Raw genomic sequence first — 22207 nt, forward strand, 5'->3', positions numbered from 1 at the left:
AGAGAGGGTAGAGGCAGCCAATTGGGGGGTCTCAATCTTAGTGACCAAAAGGTCCAGGGCCTGAAATTTGCAGCAGTTGGGTGCGCGGATACAAAAGCATATGGGAAATGCACTTCTGACCGCGAGTGGCCCTGGAATGCGAAAGCACACTGGCTGGTCAATTAACGGATAGCCAGCACGAGACACACACTGAGAAAGGCTCAGCACTGCTGAGGGAGGTCAAGAAAAGGAAGGATGTGGACTGGTGCCTCTAATGGGTTTCTCTATGGTGGACAGCTGCTGCGGTGTTGTCTCAGTGAGCTGCTGACCTCTACAAATTAAAACACAACAAATGGCATCTAGGCAGCATATTTATATTCAAAATACCTGACAGCTGAATGCAGAAAACCTCAGTCCCCAGACACATTCTACAATTTTATTTCAGCCCTGAGTTGAGGTTCTACCTCTAACGTGAAGGGAACTTGGCCCGTCCACCAATCGTAAATATAGATGAGCCACAGGAAATCACTTTTAATTTACTCCTCAATGAGCCTAATTAGTCGCTCAATTATCAGTGAGCATGATTTGACTCCAGTGCACGCTTGCTGACCAAAATATTGCATGAATGTGGGATGACATTGAGACACATGCCCACATCTTCTCCAGCTGTTTGACAAGCTTCCCGCCTGGGCAATGTCAAATTTTGGCCCATGGGTTTCTTGCACTTGCCATTGGAGGTGAGGGTGTTAGCAGCAGAGGAGTGGGGTTTAAGAGGATGTTGAAAGAACCCAGGTGTTTGACATTAAACTGACCTGTAAAGTGAGCAATTTTGGCAGATAGGATCTGGACCTGACAGCATTTGATGTGGTGATGAACAGCTAAACCAGTTACCTGCTATAAAAGCAGCACCTGAAGAAGTTACAAGGTGGTGAGGAGTGTAGCTCAGAAAATTAACTCCTTGAGGAAGTATTAGATTACCTGTTTGACAACAGCATTTACGTCACCCAGTAAGGCAACAACAGGCTTCACGTTATTTCCAAGTTCTTCAGCACATAGGTCAACCTTATATAAAGAACACAGACGTTATTGTTAAGTATAAGACATCTGAAATAAAATTGAGGTCAGAGAAGGCAAAATAACAAGATAATCTAGGAAATCTGAAGAAAGGATAGAAAACGCAGGATTAAATACTCCTGAGTCACATTTTCCAGTTCAAGTCTGGGACTCAGGAGGCAGGATTGATCCAGGTTTGCATTCCTGCCTCTGTTGCCAGCCAGTTGGGACATGGCATTTTCAGGGGTGGGGTTATTAATGAAAGGTTTGCCACCTAATTAGTGGTGCAAAACCAGGGGAGTGGGCCACAGTCTGGCTTGAATTGGCTGTGGCTGCCATCTATGCAAGGTCTGAAAAAAAAGAGGATCTTCACCTTTTTAGTGACCAGGGCGAAAGCTGGAACCTCAGGTAAGGTGGGGAAAAGTTAGTCAAAATCAAAACCTCATTGCCACTCAGTGGTTTTATTGTCCCAACAGTGCTTTTCTTTTTCCATCGAATAAAACTGTTTCAGCTCCTATTTCTGTCAGGCTGATGCTGGTCAGTGTCAGGGAGCTCCTAACTATTATCCAGCCTAATGAAAATCTCAGGAAGTCAGTACGCACGCTGTTAATGAGCTCTCTAATGACCTCAATGTACTCAATTAACAAGGCTGGCGATTCCACTTTACGGCCCTCCCCGGCCAGTCCGACACACACACACACACACACACACACACACACACACACACACACACACACACACACACACACACACACACACACACACACACACACGGAAATCAGCAGAGTCGGGAACCAAGGTGGAAGACCAGCACACAGATCTCTTCTTATGCCATCTGCCTCTATTCCTTCCTAATTCAGAGACAAAAATCTGGCCCCTTTGTCAATCAATATTTTAAAGAAGCAAAAGCAATACATCTTTCAGAGAATGAAGAATCAAAGTTAACCTACATTTCTCAGTTGTTCAATGGCTTGCCATGCATTGTTTTTGGCTGAAATATTGTTTTTGTTTTTGGTGACTTACATTGCTATTCACAAACACAGTAATATTCCAGCACCACATTTTGCCTTGCAGGTCAGATTCAAAATATTCAGGGCAGAATCTTATGGGTGTTGGGGGTTCTTGTTTTAAATTTATTTATGAGTGTCACAAGTAGGCTTACATTAGCACTGCAATGATGTTACTGTGAAAATCTCCTAGTCGCCACTGTCTGGCGCCTATTTGGGTACACTGAGGGAGAATTTAGAATGGCCAATGCACCTAACCAGCATGTCTTTCCAACTGTGGGGCACCCAGGGAACTTTAAAGTGACCAGGGCAAGAGCTGGCACCTGAAGTAGGGCAGGGAAAAGTTGGTTATCAAAATCTCATTGCCACCCAGTAGTTTTATTGTCCCCAACCATGCTGCTCTTTTTCCATCAAATAAAACCAGCTTGGTGCACAGAACATGGCAAAACAGTTCAAGTGGATAGGTCAATGGGTTTGGAGAGAAGGATGGGAGAATTGAAAGACTGAGTAGTGACTGTGGTCAAAGGATGTACAAGGCAAAATTTTTTACACAGAGGGTGGTGGGTGCCTGGAACTCCTTGCTGGGGGAGGTAGGGGAAAGCAGATACGATCGTAACTTTTAAGGGGCTTCTCGACAAATACACGAACAGGACGGGAATAGAAGGGATTTGGTCCCCAGAAGGGTAAGGGGTTTTAGTTCAGTTGGGCAACATGGTTGGTGCAGGCTTGAAGGGTGTGCTGTAAATTTCATTGTTCTTTGAGGGAACCCAAGTGTCTGAGGGCTTCTTGTGGGAATTTGAGGTCCAATCATGCTCTTCCCAGTCCATAAAGAAATCTTTGAAAATCTGCAAACATTCAAACCTTTCTGAGCCTCCTCTATCTCTCAATTTGCCGTTATAGATTGGGAAGGAAGTGATTACCCTTTACTCACCTTGCACAGACTTCAGAGTAATCTTGTACTGAGGGCCCACCTGAATATTTGAAGAGTGTGCCCAATGTCTTTGCCTGGCTGTCCTTTCTTAAAATTCCATTCAGCCAGAGGGGGGATGGGAGGGCATTAGGCAACTCCTCCCCCCACCCAACCATTATATTTTAACTGTCCCCAAGCACTTCTTTCAGCGATGTGGGATTAAAATGCCTCCCATAATGGTGTGGTAATATCCCTCCAATGTCGACTAAAACAACTTAATTGAGATTCACATTGTTTATTACAAAGAAACTAAAAAAAGAGGTGTTGGAGGGGAAATTGAGATTGACAGTACTGTCTTTTACTACAGACAGTACAAAACTCAAGAGGCAGATATCTCTGTATAGAGACGCAACATTTATTTAAATATAAACATAACAAGTAGCTGTTCAGAGATCACCAAAAGGGTTAAGTATCTCTGGAATACAGTGGCAGATTCTTCCCAACCAATCTGACATTTACGATCAAAAAGCTTTTCTTATCAATTATTCCTGACTTACATTAGTTCAAAATCAATTACATTTAGTATACACGCATCAATAATAATCTCTGACATTCACCTCGGCCAATTGCATTCCACCATCCAGTATAATGATATCTTATTCATCCATTTAATCCAGACACTAACTCCCATTTTGGCTGAAGTCACCTCCTGGTTGCCTGATTACCATAGACGCTTGCTACAAGGGTCAAAGTGGACATTCCCACTGGATCATTGCCAATCTGAATGAACACGTAGTCCTGCGTCCAGGCGCGTACTTATCGTAAGTACAGACAATGAATCGAGCCTATTCACAATGTTGCAAGATGTATTACCTCACCAGGAACTTTCTGATAAGAATTCCGCTAACTACAGGGTTCTCAGGTCTTTGGCTCTGAACTCTCCACCTTCACTATCATCCCTTACAGCAACCTGCTTTCGGCTGAAGTCAACAATGATTCATACAATACTTTACAGTACATTTAAAAGGTCAATATGTGTTTTAAATTCATAATAATTTGTTTAATTCTCTTATTACATTCACATATGCGTAAACTATTTGTCTCATTGGCTTACTAACTTTGTTTCAAGAATCATTTAACTCTTTGCCGGTAGTGCTGTCAGTGCCTAAATGTATTCTGTTAAGTACCTTATTAGCTAATTGGAAACTTCCCACTTCAGCAGGCGATCCAGCAGTCAGAGAGTGAGGTTGGGTTAATAGCCAAGAACATACTTCAATTGTCTGAGTTGTTTATATATTACCTTGCTATATAGGCATACAAACTAAATATACAGCTGGTGGCAAGATGTTTGGACAATAATTAGTTTAGTGGCTGAAGTATTAAAAATGTGATTGATCATTCTGAATGTAGAAACTGAAATATATGATCAGCAGCTCTCTGTACCTGTATGATTTTCACATCAGGATGAAACCGAGGTGGATGTCCAAAATGTAAAATCCAGTTTAATCTGGCTCCCAGTAGCAAAATCACATCTGCATTCTGCAAAGCTCTGAAGTAAGAAAAACATCCAGTCAAGCACTTCTGGTTGTAAACCAAATAATGAATAATACAATCCTCCATTCTTTGTTTTCTGGGCAAGGAAAACTGGACAAGCATGGACGATGAGTGTGGGCTCAATGTCACGCCCCATGGGTTGGATTTTCTGGCGGGTGTCAGCACCCTCGACACAACTTTCAAGAGTTGTTCTCCTAGTTGGCCACCTCTGTGTCACCCTCATCTGATTAAGGGAGAACATATGAACATACAAATTAGGGGCAGGAACAGGCCACTTGGCCCTTCGAGCCTGCTGTGCCATTCAATAAGATCGTGGCAGATCTGTTTGTAACCTCCTGTCTATCCGTGATAACCTTTCACCCCCTTGTCCACCAAGAATCTATCTACCTCTGTCTTAAGAATATTCAATCATAACTTCTGTCCCTTCATTCAAATCATTTATGTAAATGGAAATGGTTCAGCCCAAACACTGCTGTGGCGCACTTCTCATTACCTCTTGCCAACCAGAAAATGACCCATTTATGCCTACTGTCTGCTCCCTGTTAGTCAGTCAATCTTCTTTCCATGCCAATATATTATACTTATACCTTGAGCTATTATTTTCCATAATAACCTTTGATGTGGCAAATTATCAAATGCCCTTCTGGAAATCTAAGCACAGCACATCTAACGGGTCCCCTTTATCCAGTCCAATTAATTGATTAAACATGATTTCTTTCTCACAAAACCATGTTGATTCTATCTGATTAACCCTGACTGTATCTAAATGTCCTGTTGTAACATTTTTAATAATAGCTTCTAACATATTCCCTATGGCAGACGTTAAACTGTAGTTTCCTGCCTTCTCGCTCCCTCCCTGAAGGGAATAAATGTATTGTAGTTCAAAAAAAACCTAGCTTTGACAAAGGGTCATCTGGATTCGAAATGTCAGCTCTTTTCTCTCCATACTGATGCTGCCAGACCTACAGTCATAGAGGTTTACTGCATGCAAACAGGCCCTTCAGCCCAACTTGTCCATGCCACCCTTTTTTTTAAGCTCCTAAACTAATCCCAATTGCCCGGACTTGGCCCATATCCCTCTGTACCCATCTTACCTATGTAACTGTTTAAATGCTTTTTAAAAGACAAAACTGTACCTGCCTCTTCTACAGTCTCTGTCAGCTTGTTCAGACACTCACCACCCTCTGTGTGAAAATATTGCCCTTCTGGGCACTTTTGTATCTCTCTCCTCTCACCTTAAACCTCTAGTTTTAGGCTCCCCTACCGTTGGGAAAAGGTGTTGACTATCTAGCTGATCTATGCCCCTCATTATTTTATAGACCTCTATAACATCACTCCTCAGACTTCTACGCTCCAGGGAAAAAAGTTCCAGTCTATCCAGCCTCTCCTTATAACTCAATCCATCAAGTTCCAGTAGAATCCTAGTAAATCTTTTCTGCGCTCTTTCTACTTTAATATCCTCTCTATAATAGGGTGACCAGAACTGTACACAGTTCTGCTGAGATTTTCCAGCATTTTCTCTCTAGGTTACTGGCTACAAGCCTTGCTTCTGTCAAACATCCACCCTCCTTCTGTGACCCATATAATAATCTCACCCAAGCCTCCAAAACTACCATACATTTATTTCCTTCAGTCTCTCCTCTGCACCCACTCTCTCTTCCATCAGACCTATAACTTGCCTTGTAGACGTGAGAATCAGAATTAGGTTTATGTATAAACAACTATTTTAAGAGGGGTTCATCCAGTCACAAGCAATGATCATTTTAATAAGCCTGTGAATTTGGCAGATGCTGGATTTTCAAAGCATGTTTTATAAAACGCTGCACCTTTATTTAACTGAAAAATTGGTTATGTGCAAGGAAGCTGTTCATAAGAACATAAGAAATAGGAGCAGGAGTAGGCCATCTAGCCCTTCGAGCCTGCCCCGCCATTCAATAAGATCATGGTTGATCTGTCGCTGCTCAGTTCCACTTTCCCGCTTTCTCCCCATAACCCTTAATCCCCTCTCTTATCAAAAACCCATCAACCCGCGTCTTAAAAATATTTAGCGAGGCAGCCTCCACCACTTCAACGGGCAGAGAATTCCAGAGATTCACCACCCTTTGAGTGAAGAAGTTCCTCCTCAACTCCGTTCTAAACCGCCCCCCTTTTATCTTGAGGCTGTGCCCCCTAGTCCTACTGTCTTTTTTGAGCGGGAAGAGTCTCTCCACCTCTATCTTATCCATCCCATTCATCATCTTATACGTCTCAATGAGATCTCCCCTCATTCTTCTAAACTCTAACGAGTACAAGCCCAGTTTATTCATCCTCTCCTCATAGCTCAACCCCCTCAACTCCGGTATCAGCCTAGTAAACCTCCTCTGCACTCCCTCCAAGGCCAAAATATCTTTGCGCAGGTGCGGTGCCCAAAACTGCACACAGTACTCCAGCTGCGGCCTCACCAATGCCCTATACAGCTGCAGCAAGACCTCCCTACTTTTATATTCAATCCCCCTCACTATGAAGGCCAGCATCCCATTCGCCTTCCTGACCACCTGCTGCACCTGCAAGCTGGGTTTTTGCGACACATGCACAAGGACCCCGAGGTCCCTCTGCACCGTCGCCTGCTGCAGTTTTTCGCCCCGTAAGTAATAGTCCTTCCTACCATTCTTCCTACCAAAGTGGACCACCTCACACTTGCCAACATTAAATTCCATTTGCCATTTCCTGGCCCATTCGCCCAGCCTATCTAGATCCTTCTGCAGACTCTCCACACCCTCCGCACAATTTGCCGTTCCCCCAGTCTTGGTGTCATCAGCAAATTTCGACACCCTACACTCGGTTCCCTCCTCCAGATCATCTATGTCCTATGTTCATGGATATACAATTCAAATACTAGCTAAGCAGTGTAAAAGAAAAAAAGTTAATTTTATTTCCAGTTTCAGGAAACTGGGAATGTCCACTATGACTCTCACAAATTTATACTGACGCACCATAGAAAGCATTCTTTCTGATTGTATCACAGCTTGGTATGGCTCCTGCTCTGACCAAGACCACGCGAAACTACAAAGGGTTGTGAACGTAGCCCAGTCCATCACGCAAACCAGCCACCAATCCATTGATTCCATCTACACTTCCTGCTACCTCGGGATGGCCCCAACATAATCAAGGACCCCACACATCCTGCACATTCTCTCTTCCATCTTCTACCGCCAGGAAGGAGATACAAAAGGCTGACTTCACATACCAACCGACTCAAGAACAGTTTCTTCCCTGCTGCTATCAGACTTCTGAATGGATCTATCAAATATTAAACTATTTTTTCACTATCTGTAACTGCAACTCTATATTCTGCCTCTCCTTTCCTTCTCCCTATGTACTCTATGAACAGTATGTATTCTGATTCTCTAATCTAAGTATCTAATTCTGATTCTCACGTCTACAAGGCAAGTTATAGGTCTGATGGAAGAGAGAGTGGGTGCAGAGGAGAGACTGAAGGAAATAAATGTATGGTAGTTTTGGAGGCTGGGGTGAGATTATTATATGGGTCACAGAAGGAGGGTGGATGTTTGACAGAAGCAAGGCTTGTAGCCAGTAACCTAGAGAGAAAATGCTGGAAAATCTCAGCAGAACTGTGTACAGTTCTGGTCACCCTATTATAGAAAGGATATTATTAAAGTAGAAAGAGTGCAGAAAAGATTTACTAGGATTCTACTGGAACTTGATGGATTGAGTTATAAGGAGAGGCTGGATAGACTGGAACTTTTTTCTCTGGAGCATGAAATAATGCTGTTCACTGTGTCCCAACACTTGTGACAATAACAAATAAAATCAAATCAAAAATGCATGCATTTTTCTGATTATTAAAGAATGGTAAGGATGATGCTTTAGCTGGGATAAAACCCAGTCACTGGCCCTAAGTGCTAGAAATCTTGAGGTGATGCTGCCATTTTCCTCCACATCCTACCAACCAGAACAATTTCCATCAATGGGAAAATACAGAAATACAAAACATTGCAAAATGTGATTAAAATAGGGCTTTCTTGAGGATTTCCATTCTATTAGCATCCATTCCATCCAGCTTTGCTATGTATTTATAGATCAGATTATATATTAAAGAGTTTAATGTTTGAAAATCAAACAAATTGGCACAGCGGTTAGCACTGCTGGCTCACAGCGTTAGGGACCCAGGTTCAATTCTGACGTCGGGTCAGTGTCTGTATGGAGTTTGCACATTCTCCCTGTGTCTGCGTGGGTTTCCTCTGGTTGCTCCAGTTTTCTCCCACAGTCCAAAGATGTGTAGGTTAGGTGGATTGGCCATGTTAAATTGACTCTTAGTACCAGGGGGATTAGCAGGGTAAATATGTGGGGTTATGGGGATAGTGCCTGGGTGGGATTATGGTCATACATACTTAATGGGCCAAATGGCCTCCTTCTGCACTGTAGGGATTCTATGATTCTACTCTCATGACATCTGAAACCAGAGTGATGTAGATATTTTAGATATTTAGCTCATGTCCACTGATCTGGTCTAATGTGCTGAAGGTAAACATAAATACAAAAGCAAAATACAGCACATACTGGAAATCTGAAATAAAAGCAGAAAATGCTGGAAACATTCAGCAGGTCATGCACATTCTGAACTAAAACTGATTAGCCAAATTGACTGAATAAGCAGTCTGTAAATACATTAATATAAAGCAGCTTTAACAAAAAAAACCCCAAGGTGTTTCTCAGGAGCATCATATAACAAAGTGCGACCATATTAGATGACATTAGGCCAGATAAGCAATAGTTGGTCAAAGAGGTAAGTTTTAAGGAACATTTTAAATGAGGAAAGTGCTTTGAAAGGGAGAGAGCTTTTTGAGAGGGATTTCCAGACCTTGGGTTCCAGGAGGCTGAAGGCACATCCATTAAGGTTGGGGCAATTATAGTTGGGAATGCATAGGAGGCCAAGATTAAAGGAGTGGAGATATGTCAGAGGGTTGCAGTCTTGTAGGAGATGACTGAGACAGGGAAGAGCAAGGACATGGAGGAACTTGAAAACAAGGATGAGATTATTAAAATCTTTAACTTTAACGGGAGTCAGTGTAGTTCAGCAAGCACAGGAGGGTTACAGGAATGGGACTTGCTGCAAGATTAGCCACGAGCAGCAGAGGTTACTGAGTATAGAATGTGGGAACACACCCCAGCAGTGTGTTAGCATTGTCAAATCTAAAGGTAATAAAGGCACGGGTAAAGGTTTCAACAGCAGGAAAGAGACAGGGACGAGGAAGTGCACATACAAACACAAGATGACTATTTTACCAGAAGATCCCCCAAAATGTTTGTTCACATGAATCTTTAAACAACCTGTGTTTTGTAAAGAAAGCATGGCAGTGCATATGTCACTGAAATGAATCATGATGCTTACAGGAAGTGCACATTAGAGAAGATTTCTTGCACACACACACACACACACACACACAGATGTTTGCAACAGCAAATGGATGGTGGATATCAATGTAATTAAAAATGCAATATATGAGGAAATGCATTTGCATTAGGGTTCCTATGCATGGGAAATGGAAATTGAACTATGCTTAAACAGGAGGTTTCAATAGATTCCTCTATATTTTAAATGTAGTGCCCAGAGTTCATTTTGACTTTGAAAAGACTTAATTTGTAATACCAACCTGGACCTGGCTGCAGAAACACAGTTGAGATGGTTGTCAGGTACCACACCTTTCCCCATCGGAGTAGGCAGAAATGGTAATCCACAGGTGTTCACGAGCTTTCTGATATTATCTTCTGCACAAGAATAGGCTGCACCTTTAAGAAATGAAAGCCACATATCAATAATGTGTCTCCAGGAACAAATATTTCCAATATAACCATGAAAGAATGCTTCTTCCTACAATCCCTAGAATTTTTTACTATCAATTCTACCCTGCGGTCTTCAGACCATTATATTAATTTGTTGATGCAGTAATTCCTTACTAGATACTTTCGATTCAATGCAATTTAAAACTTGCTTCAGATGAATAAAGATCTTTTTAAAACTAATTTACTGTAGAACTATAGAATCATAGAATAGTTACAGCTTGTCCAAATCAGGCCAGTTCTCTGCAAAAGTGATTCAATCCTGGCCCCATCCTGTAGCCCTGTATTCCTTTTCTTCAGGTGTTAATCCAATTCCCTTTTGAAATCCACCTTCAGCCTCATCATAGAATCACAGAAACAGCTTCTCTTTCTCTGCTCTGTGCAAACCTCTCATGAATTTGAATACTTGATAACAAGCCCAGCTTCTCCAATCTGTCCACATAACGGAAATCCCTTTCCCTGGATCCATTAGAACCACAGAAAATTATAGCTCAGAAACAGGCCTTTTGGCCCTTTTTGTCTGCGCCAAACCATTTTTTGCTTAGTCCCACTGATTTGCACTTGGACCATATCCCTCCACACCCCTCTCATCCATGAACCCATCCAAGTTTCTCTTAAATGTTTAAAGTGACCCCGCATTTACCACTTTATCCGGCAGCTCATTCCACAGTCCCACCATTCTCTGTGTGAAGAAGCCACCTCCCCCCCTAATATTCCCTTTAAACTCTTCTTTCACCCTTAACCCATGCCCTCTGGTTTTCTTCTCCCCTAGCCTCAGTGGAAAAAGCCTGCTTGCATTCACTCTATCTATACCCATCAAAATCTTATACACCTCTATCAAATCTCCCCTCATTCTTCTATGCTCCAGGGAATAAAGTCCTAGCCTATTTAATCTTTCTCTGTAACTCAGCTTCTCAAGTCCCGGCAACATCCTTGTGAACCTTCTCTGCACTCTTTCAACCTTATTTACATCCTTCCTGTAACTAGGTGACCAAGCCTGTACACAATACTCTAAATTTGGCCTCACCAATGCCTTATACAACCTCACCATAACATAATTCTCATTCAAAGTCATTCTCGCAAGACTTTTCTGCACTCTTTCTAAGACTCAGATCCTTCCTAAAATGTGAAGCCCAATATGGAACACAATGCTCCAGTTGAGGCTGAAGCAGAGTTTTATAAAAGTTCATCAAAACTTCTTTGCTTTTATACTCTGCCTCTATGTATAAAGCCCAGGATCCTGTAAGTCTGTTTAACCATTTTCTCAACCTTCAATAATTTGTGTACATCTCTTCCCATGATTTTCTGTTCCTGCAACCCCTTTCAAATTGTACCTTTCATTTTATCTTGCCTGTTCTCATTCTTCCTGCCAAAACTTATCATTTCATATTTCTCTGCAGTAAATTTCACTTGATCTGTAACTGCTCATTTCACCAATGCACTCAGAGTCTATCACTATCCTTCTCACAGTTCACAATATTTCTGGATTTTGAAATTGTGCCTGATACACCTAAATCTTCAATATAAATGAAGAAAAGCAGTATTCCTAATACCAATTCCTGGGAAATGCTTCTTTTCTTTCAATTCTTTGGAAGGATGTGGATGTCACTGGCTAGGCCAGCATTTGCTGCCCATCCCTAACTGCCCTTGAGAAGGTGTGGTGAGCTGTGTTCTCCCATCTGACACAAGCACACCCACATTGCTGTTAGGAAGTGAGTTCCAGGATTTTGACCTAGTGACTGAGAAGAAACAACAACATAGTTCCAAGTCAGGATGGTGTGTGTAGCTTGACGGGGAATTTGTAGGTTGTGGTATTCCCATGTCTCTGTTGTCCTTGTCCTTCCAGGGTGAAAGAAGTCACAAATTTGGAAGATAGTGTGTAAGGAGGCTCGGCAAGTTGCAATAGTGCATCTATTAGATGATACGTACTGTGTTAGTGGTGGAGATTTAAGGTGATGGATGGGATGCCAATCAAGTGGGCTGCTTAGTACTGAATGGTGCCAAGCTTCTTGTATGTTGTTGGAACTGCACTCATTCAGGCAAGTGGAGTGTATTGAATCACTCCTGACTTGTGCCTTGTAGATAGGATTTCAGGAGAAGAGTTACTTGCCACAGAATTCGCAGCCTCTGACCTGCTCTTGTAGCCACAGTCTGAGAAATAACCATTTGTCACCAACCACCGGTTTCTGTCACTCGGCCAATTTTGTATCCATGTTCCTTTTATTCCATAGGTTTCAACAATGCTGGCAAGTCTATTATATGGGACTTTATAAAATGCCTTTTGAAGTTTATATACATCAACCACAACAGCCCCATCAATACTCTCAGTTACTCACCAAAAACTCAAATCAAGTTAGTCAGATACAGTCTACTTCAAACAAAGCCGTCCTGTTTTTTATTATTCATTTGTGAGACATGGGTATCATGAGGCTCGGGCCAGCATTTATCATAAGGAGTCTTGCAAAACCAGGTCAAAGTCCAACAGGTTTATTTGGTAGCACAAGCCACAAGCTTTCAGAGTGCTGCTCCTTCATCAGGTGACAGTTCGGTTCACAAACTCCCACTCACCTGCTTTGTGTCTTTCTATGCCCTGTCTGTGAACAGAACTTCCACACACCTGATGAAGGAGCAGCACTCTGAAAGCTTGTGGCTTGTGCTACCAAATAAAAATGTTGGACTTTAACCTGATGTTGTGAGACTTCTTACTGTGTTTATCCCAGTCCAATGCTGGTATCTCCACATCATAGCATTTATTGCCCATTCCTAGTTGCTCTTGAACTGAGTGTCTTGTTTGGCTATTTCAAAGTCAACCACATTGTTGCGGCTCTGGAGACACATGTAGGCCACACCAGGTAAGGATGGCAGATTTCCTTCCCTCAACGACATTAGTGAACCAGATGGATTTTTCCAACAATCAACAATGGTTTCATGGTCCTCAGTAGATTCTTAATTCCAGATATTTCTTATTGAATTCAAATTCCACCATCTGCCATGGCAGGATTCGAATCAACATCCCCAGAACATAAGCTGAGTTTCTGGATTAACAGTCTAGCGACCACTGGGTCATCGCCTCCCCTCAGCTTTCTTTAATTAACCCATCTCTGTCCAAGTAACTTAATTTTGATCGGATAATAGTTTTTAAAAGCTTTCTCACCAGTGAGGTTAAACTGACCAATAGTTGAAGAGATTGTTTTTAAACCTTTTTTTAAAACAAACACGTCCAAATCTCCAGTCCTCTGACAGCAATTCTACATCAAAGGACTGGAAGATTATGGCTAGCATTATTGCAATTTCCAGCTTTTCTTCCCTCAGAATCGCCAGGTGTATCCCATCCAGTCACGGTGACTTATCAAAAGTACAAGTCTTTTCAGTACTTCTTTTTTTGATTTTTAGCCCATCAAGAATTTCAATGCCTCCTGTTTCACTATGATTTTGGCAGCACCTTCCATGCAAAGCATCACATTTGGTGCTTGCCTCGCACTGAGCCGCACAGAGGAGCAATTTAAATACGTCTTAACTGCATTTAAAATATTTTATCAGTTGCATCTTAAACACATACTCAGTAGTGCTGGATGTTGGACAAGCAGTCTGACAGTTCAGAAACAGAACTCCAGAGAGATGGCGGTAAAGCAGATCAGTGTCATCAGGTTGAAGGTGATGTTGCCGAGAAAGAAGATGGGGAATAGCAGTGTGCCAAGATCCTTGGAGGAACCCAGACATTGCGGTTCCTGCGCAGAAAGTAAACCCATTGCTGTCAGATCTCTGGCCTTGGTTGTATAGGTAAGATTGCAACCGTATTGGAAATACAAAGGGTTGTGAACGTAGCCCAATCCATCACACAAACCAGCTTCTCACCCATTGACTCTGTCTATACTTGCTGCTGCCTCAGCAAAGCAGACAGTATAATTAAGGACCCCACTCACCTCGGATAGTCTCTCTTCCACCTTCTTCCATCGAGAAAAAGAATCAAAAATCTGAGGTCACGTACCAACCAACTCAGAACAGCTCCTTCCCTGCTGCCCTCAAACTTTTGAATGGACTACCTTATATTAAGCTGATCTTTTTCTACATTCTAGTGTAACTGTAACACTATATTCTACACCCTCTCCTTTCCTTCTCCCCAATGCACTCTATGTACGGTATGTTTTGCCTATACAGTGCGCAAGAAACAATTCTTTTCACAAGTATCCCAGTACTTGTGATAATAATGAGCCAAATCAAATCAAAAGATGAGTAAATACCATTTAGCCAATCAATAAAGGGAAGATGGAGTAAGAGGAAAGTATGGTCACCCACTCCAAAGTTGAAGACAGGTCAACAGGGCTGAGGAGACATAGATTAGCGAAACGATGGTCACATAGGATGTCATTTGTTATTTGTTATTTTCAGTATTGTTGCAGGGGCAGAAACCTGATTGGAGGGATCCAAGCAAGGAATTCCAGGAAAGTTGAGCTTAAGAAGTGACAACAGGTTCAAGGATTTTTAAATTAAATTAAAATTATTAACAATAAATTTTTCACCTATGACTCTATCTTTGGTTTGAAATACCCATATATCTCTCCACTTGTCTCCCTCTCCCTTTGGCACCTGTTTGTGTCCTGCTACCTTACCCGAACTTGCACCACTCTTCTTTTGACAGGTGACCCAACAAGATAACAAACTACAGCTTCCAGTATGGTACAGTACAGCAGGGCATAATTCAGAATATTGCTGCCACCTACTGCTCAAAGTGGAAGAGGAGAGTTGGTGCAAAGTAGACGATGGGCTATATTCATGAATAGCCATTATTGCCAGACATTTTCTTTAAGAAAGGATGTTCTCAATTTTTGGATTTAAGAAAGTGTCTCAGATACAATATGGAATTTAAATTTGAGGAAAAATAACTCTTGGAATATATACTATCAAATTCTTTATGTTGCTGACATTACTAAAACAGAAAGGTTTCATTGTAAATTGAGTTAACAGACAGTGATTAAGCTACTAACAAGGGGTCTCACTTGGAGGTAAATCAGAGCATAAAGTAGATTGTCAGAGTCCCCTTGTTCCCCAATACCCCCGTCTGGGGAGCACCCGTTACCTCTCCAATCACCACCCCTGCACAGCTCCCCATCCCTCCCGACCTTGTAAAAGCCCCACCCCCATACAGGATCCACCCTCACTTAGCCCCCACTCACTTGGCATTTCCGCTGGCTCAGTTATAGTGCCTGGTGGGCAGTGCCAGGATGCCCCATGGTCACTGCCTGGCCCTGACCCCAAAGACCCGGGGGCTCCGATCCCCCCTGGCGAGCTCATCACATCTGGTTTCCGCTGATGGAGACCAGCTGTAATTCTCACCAGTGGGAAGCTCAACTAGTGAGGAGGTAAGTGCAAGTGAGCCCAAACAAAAGCATCCGGGACATTCTGCACCCGATTTTGCCATCAAAACTGGGCCAGTACGATCAGGGAGGCGTTTCTCATTTTTCTCCCCTCACCTGATTGTATCTTGTCGCCTCACTGAAAGACATTCCCCTGCGTTTTAATGTGCTTTTTATAATGGGGAACTCAAAACTACTACGTTAAATTTGCCTAACTAATGTCTTATATAAACTTACTATTCATCATACGAAAAGAATGACAAAGGTGTGACCTAATTAAAGTATGCAACATACCAAATGGCATAGACCAAGTAATATTCTAGCAGGACCTTCAAATGATTTTGAGTTTCTTATTTAAAACAAGTGTTAGTGAAACATTTCTCTGCACTGTCTGCCAATTGATATATTTTTGGGGATTGAGATACCACTGGAAACTAGGATACATAAACTGAAATGCTAGGGAAATAAACTCAGAATTCAGTATCCTTTTCTCATCCTTGTCTTGGTGCCGATGTTCTGATGAGTCCCATCACAATTGCTGAAAATGTCATACCTCCCCTATCAACTTTAGTGTCCATGTTCCTCCATGTATTTTTAATAATCTTGTCTCTTTGCTCATATTAGCCCAGAAGACTGTGGATTGAAAAGGCAAGGCCTATTTGCCACAACTTAGATAAAGTTGCCCAGAGGAAAATGCCATGGTGAATTCCACGCGATATGACACAAATTACCAAACTCCCTGCAGCGAAAGATAATATCATTTCTTGCTGATTTGCTATATTTCTGTGTGTGTGGGATGATCTTCTTTCTGAGGCCAGTCGTTTTCTCATTCTCATGTGTTACAATGATATAGCAATTAAGCTGCATACCTGATCATTCTCTAGCACAGAATGCTGCAAACACCAGCAGACTAGAATTTTAAACAGTGAGCCTGAATAGAGCAGGAAGTTCCAAGATACCATCACAATCTAGCTCATGGCAGATCTTTAATGCTACACTAGCTATAAGGCCAAAATTAATATGAAGAATCATTTGCCTTGCCACTGCACCAAATTCCTTAATCGTAGAATCATAGAATGCCTATGGTGCAGAAGGAGGCCATTTGGCCCGTCGAATCTGCACCAACAACAGTCCCACCCAGGCCCTATCCCCATAACCCCACATATTTATCCCACCAATCTCCCTGACATTAACAGGCAACTTAGCATAGCTAATCAACCTAACCAGCACATCTTTGGACTTAATATATAAAACATAACAGTGCATTTCGTCCTTGCATCCAAAAGACATATTCAACAATACAATATCAATAAAACTTAGAAACAGTTTATTTTTTTAAAATAGCACGTTTAACATTTCTGTTCCGTAAAAATGCTGCCCAGATATCATCTATAAAGACCCATAAGCTAAATGTTTGATTTCTCTCATTTGTTAAATGAAAACTATCGATCTTAGCATTTTCATTTAAAAACATTTTAACTTTTATATCCATACCTTTGCCAAGAATAACAAGGGGTCTCTTGGCATTTTTAATGATTGAAGCTGCCTCTTTCACTGCTTGAGGCTCTGCCATGGATATTGGAGCACGGGGACAACAAGGAACAGTTCTATATGGAGAAAGACAATTAGATGGATTCTCTCAGCTCTTAAATTTCAGCTGCATGATACAATGACAAGCTCCTACACTGGTAATGCAGGACAAATGCTCACTATGGTTTTATAAGTGCACATTTTACTAGAAAATAAATCAACTTCACTGATATGATTTGTATCAACAACAAAAAAAATTCGATGTGTATGCGATTAATTCAGGTCAACAGTGCACCTTATCGTAAAAGTCAGTAGAAAAAAATAATTTTATATGTGTGCAATGCTGTTTTCTAAATTAATAATATACAGGAAGCATTCTATGTAAAGTCCTGTAGTACACTGGGTCATGTCCCTATCTCTGAGCTAGAAGCTCAGGGTTCAAGTTCCACTGCTGGCCTTGATGGCGATGGAAAGTGTGTTCATAATGCAGCCAAATATTTTGAATATCAGCCTGCAAATCCTTCCACCATGCGCCAATGGCAAGTGGGAGGTGTAGGAGGCAGTAAGAGTGGAAGAGGTTCTACTCTTATGGATTACAAACTGTTAGAAAGAAATGTCAATATCTCAAAACATAGTCTCACAGAACCTACACCCCTGCATCCTAATGATCCTGGTGATTTGGTATTGTGACATTAGCTACTGTGGAGTGGTCAGATATAAGTAAGATTGTCTATGTCCCAACTATCAATTTCTGGTTTATAGTTCTTCTGTTTGAGCATTAGACAAAAATCTGAGGAAGAAAACCTACTTCCTTCTCTAACAAGACACAAATAATTAAAGACAAGCACAGTCTTACAATTGCATTGCCTTAGCTTCATCTTGAAGCAAAGATTCTAATGCAATAAATCCCATACCAGACTAGTTAATGGAATGACATTGTCTCCTGCCAGAGGGATTACTAATGCTAAATGTTAAATACTAATGATACTAATGCTAAGACTGGATCATTAGAAATATTTAAAGTGGAGTTGGATAAATATTTGATCGATCAAGGAATAGAATGCCATGAGGAAATGGCATAGAAAAGGAGTTGAGGCTGGCATAGATTGAATGACAGGACGGGTTTGAAGGGCCTGGTAGCCTACCTCTGCTTCTATTTCTTATGTTCTTGTGTTTCTTGCTCTTGTAAAAGTTGGGGAAAGGTTTGATAAAACATCTATTCTGGGTACCATCTGTTAATTACATACCAGTTGGGCGTTATTAGTATTCAGGACGTGGTTGTTAAGTTCTTTTAATATCTTTGCTCAGATATATAAAAGCAAAATGTAAGAGGGGCTTTGATATTGGAGAACCATTCTGTACAATGTGTGCTTCTGTGTATAAAGGCTTATAAGTGAATAAAGACTATGCTCCAGTGCTTTACTGTTCATCACCTGGCTGTCGCTATTTTGCACTATCTCCCCTTGGAATTACAATAATAAAAACATTTTGGGCAGAATTTTACCGGCATGTCCACCCGAGCTTCGTACAATCCCACCCGAGGTAAACGGAGAATGCCGTTCTCTGAGCTCGCCCGTCCCAGGAATCGGGGCAAGCATGCCGGTAAAATTCCAACCTTCAAGATTACCACATAAAGAAATATTTCTCTACCTAATTATAGTACAATCTACTTTGGGCTTGAAGTAGGGAAAAGGTGAATGCATTTTGCACCTGGAAGGAAAAGGTTAATGGATTTTATATCTAGAATATGTCACAAACATAACCCTTCCTCATGGCTGATTTCTTTCAGCTTATACTGTTCCTGGCATTAATATAAGTTATTTGTTCATGTCTTACATGCTTTAACTCTCATTTGTATAAAGACAGAGAGTTTAATGTGACTGTTACTTTGTAGGCTTTGCAAATCTTACCTATTTGTGTTAGTAGTCATCGTTACACAGATGGTAGTTTACGATACCAGCTTTTAACAGGAAGAGTCCTGCTGGGACAGCCACAATCGCACAAGTAATTTCAAAGACAGGGATACCGGTACTGCTGCAGAAGGGGTTCCCTGTGTCCTGACTGCAGGACTGTAATTCCTGATTAACTCTGGGACTGCATCACGACCCAGGAAGGAAGAACTGGAGGTCTGGCAGGAATTGGAAATTTGAAACGTGATTCCTGCTGGAGCTCATAATGTATAAATGCCCACTTGTGTTTGTGTTCTATGAGAAGTCTATAGTCCTACTTCTCCCAAAGCTCTTGAATAAACACAGGAGCTTTGAAATAAAAACCACTGTATTTTGACTCACTAATATCTGAAGTATTATTTTACCTACAACAGGCTTATCCAATACAGGGGATCTGCATAAGACTGACGGACAAGGATGACAAGTGACAAGATGCAGTTTAATATGGGCAAATGCAGTGAGAAAAGTCTGAGGAAGAGGAATATATCACAAATGATACTGTTCTAAAGTCAAGAGTGGTCTGGTTCAGCAAAATGCCCTACTTAAACCATCAGCAAAGTCCATGATGGCATGCCAAAGTCTTAGAGAATGCACAGCTGAAATAGAATGCATATTTCAGAGATGTTAATATAAAAATAGCAGGATGGCCACAAATAATATTTCTAAATGCATTTCAAAAATGAAATGAGGTTTAGTGCCTTTTTCACTCCCCACTGGAATATTATATTTAGTTTGGGCCACCATTCAAGAATGGGGACGTTCTGACAATGGAGAGCTGGGAACTAAGCAAACTTTGACAGATTACACTGGAGCAAAGGCAACTCAAGGCCAGCACATCAAAGTTGACAGGGTTCCAAGGAGATAATTTGAAGTCAAATACAGATTACTTGACATAACCATGACCTTGCAATCAAGGGGTCTGAAGAGTGAGGACGGATATTTTAGATTTAACTACTTAAGACAAAGGTCAGTGAACAGGCTGTGTGAAACAGGCTGTCTAGAGACAAACTGTTTACTTTGGAGAGAGGCAATTAAATGAGTAAAAGTAAAGGTGTTATTCTTACAAAAGAAAACATGAGAATGATCCAGATGGAAGACAATGTTTGGCCACGTCCCCAGGATTAAAGATGCAGCGATTAAATTGAGTCATAACTCTAAAGCTAATGACCAATGTCTGACTAACCTTGGCACACAGACCTACCTCAATGATCCACGCTGGATTTTGGAAGTCACCATGTCCCCAGGAATATCAACATAACAAGCTCCAGGGCGGCCATAGATACTACTTCTAACTGCCTTTATGAAAATACAAAATGATTTGAAATTTCTATTAGCGAAAAGTAAATAATAAAGAAATAGAATGAGTTTGAAATCATATAGTTTCCTTCATGGCTTCAAGATGCTCCAAGGTGCTTTACAGCTAATTAAAAATCCAAATCTTTCTAGCAATGTTCCAGAATCTTCCATCACCTTTCTTCATTATGCCTGTCCTACCAAAAGGACAGAGCCCTCAGAGATGCAGTAAAGTGGTATCGAATCGTAGAATCCTTACAGTACAGAGAGAGGCCGTTTGGCCCATTGAGTCTGTACCAATCACATTCCCCACCCAGGTCCTATTTCCGTATCCCCACGTATTTACTCTGCTAGTCCCCCTGAAACTAGGGTCAATTTAGCACGGTTAATCAACCTAACCCGCACATCTTTAGTCTGTGGGAGGAAACCGGAGCGCCCAGAGGAAACCATGCAGACATGGAGAGAAAGTGCAAACTCCACATGGACAGTGACAAGACCAGAATTGAACCTGGGTCCCTGGCACTGTGAGGCTGCAGTGCTAACCACTGTACCGCTCCCTATTGAGAGGCAGTGGGGATCCTCAGCATTGACTGTGGACCCATGAAGCTCCATGAATGGTGGTGAACAATTAAACAACTAACAGAAGATGCAAGAACATCTCCCTGGTCAATGCTGGGGGAGCCAAGTGCATCATTGCAAAGGACAAAGCTGAAGCATTTGCAGTCATCTTCAACCAGAAGTGTCAAATGGATCATCTATCTTGGCCTCCTGTTGAAGTCCCCGACACCACAGATTTTAGACTTCAACTAATTTGATTAATTCCACGCAATATAAAGAAAAGATGGAGTGCACTAGACAGAATAAAGTGCTATGGGGTCCTGACAACACCCCATCAATAATACTGAAGGCACACTCCAGGACTAGCCTCAACCCAAGCCAAGCTGTTCCAACACAGCTACAACACTGGCATCTACCTGGCAATGTGCAAAATGGCCGGGTACGTCCAATACAGAGAAAATAAGACAAATCTAATCCACCATTTACTACGCCATCAGTTGACCCTCAATCATCAGCAAAGTAAAGCAAAATGTGTGGACAGAGCTACCAAGTGGCATTTACTCAGCAATAACTTGCTCACTGCTCAGTTTGAAATCTGCCAGGGCTACTCAGCTTCAGGCCTTATTATATACATACTTTTATTATCTAAGGACATTAAGGAAAGTATCAAATTTAAGGAAAAAACATATAACTGCACAAAGATGAGTGGCAGGTCAGATGATTGGTCACAACATAAAGAACGGCAGAGAGTAACCGAAAGATGAATCTGAAGGAAGGAATTAGAGCATGAAAGGAAGCTAGATAGAAATGTAAAAGTGTAAAGTAAGAGTTCTTATGGGTATTGATAAAGGAAGAAAGTAATAGAGTGTTAGTCTACTGGAGCAATCGTTCGCGGAATACACTGCTGTCCCATGAGGACCCCAAGTGAGCCATGAGAAAAGATTCAAAATGATTCAAAATTCATGCAATCAAACTAAAACTAACCTTCGTCTTCAGCTCTTGCTTGGCATCTCCAAGACCTGACAAATCTTGGGTCACCTGGGCACAGGCCGACTGGGAAAGAGCTACACATGCGCGGTTCAGATATTTAATGTTGGTTGGGCCCATACGCATGACCAACGGGACTGGGAGCTGAAGACAAAGGAAACTGTGCCTGCACAGAAAGCGGAAACTCAAAAT

At 41.6% G+C, this 22207-nt stretch overlaps 1 protein-coding gene across 1 annotated transcript in view; it reads right to left on the reverse strand.

Moving 5' to 3' along the window:
- The window catches only part of hacl1 (2-hydroxyacyl-CoA lyase 1), a 76529-nt gene that overhangs the window by 38672 nt on the left and 15650 nt on the right, over positions 1 to 22207 (reverse strand). The window contains exons 7-11 of the mRNA XM_080216899.1: positions 20379 to 20473; positions 17193 to 17305; positions 10158 to 10293; positions 4393 to 4498; positions 958 to 1041 (exon numbers count right to left, since the gene is read on the reverse strand). Coding sequence (XP_080073025.1) covers positions 958 to 1041; positions 4393 to 4498; positions 10158 to 10293; positions 17193 to 17305; positions 20379 to 20473 — 534 coding nt within the window. The remainder of the gene's footprint in view (positions 1 to 957; positions 1042 to 4392; positions 4499 to 10157; positions 10294 to 17192; positions 17306 to 20378; positions 20474 to 22207) is intronic.

This window comes from Carcharhinus amblyrhynchos, chromosome 2 (genome assembly GCF_965287045.1).
Source record: "Carcharhinus amblyrhynchos chromosome 2, sCarAmb.v2.hapA, whole genome shotgun sequence".
Classification (NCBI taxonomy): Eukaryota; Metazoa; Chordata; class Chondrichthyes; order Carcharhiniformes; family Carcharhinidae; genus Carcharhinus; species Carcharhinus amblyrhynchos.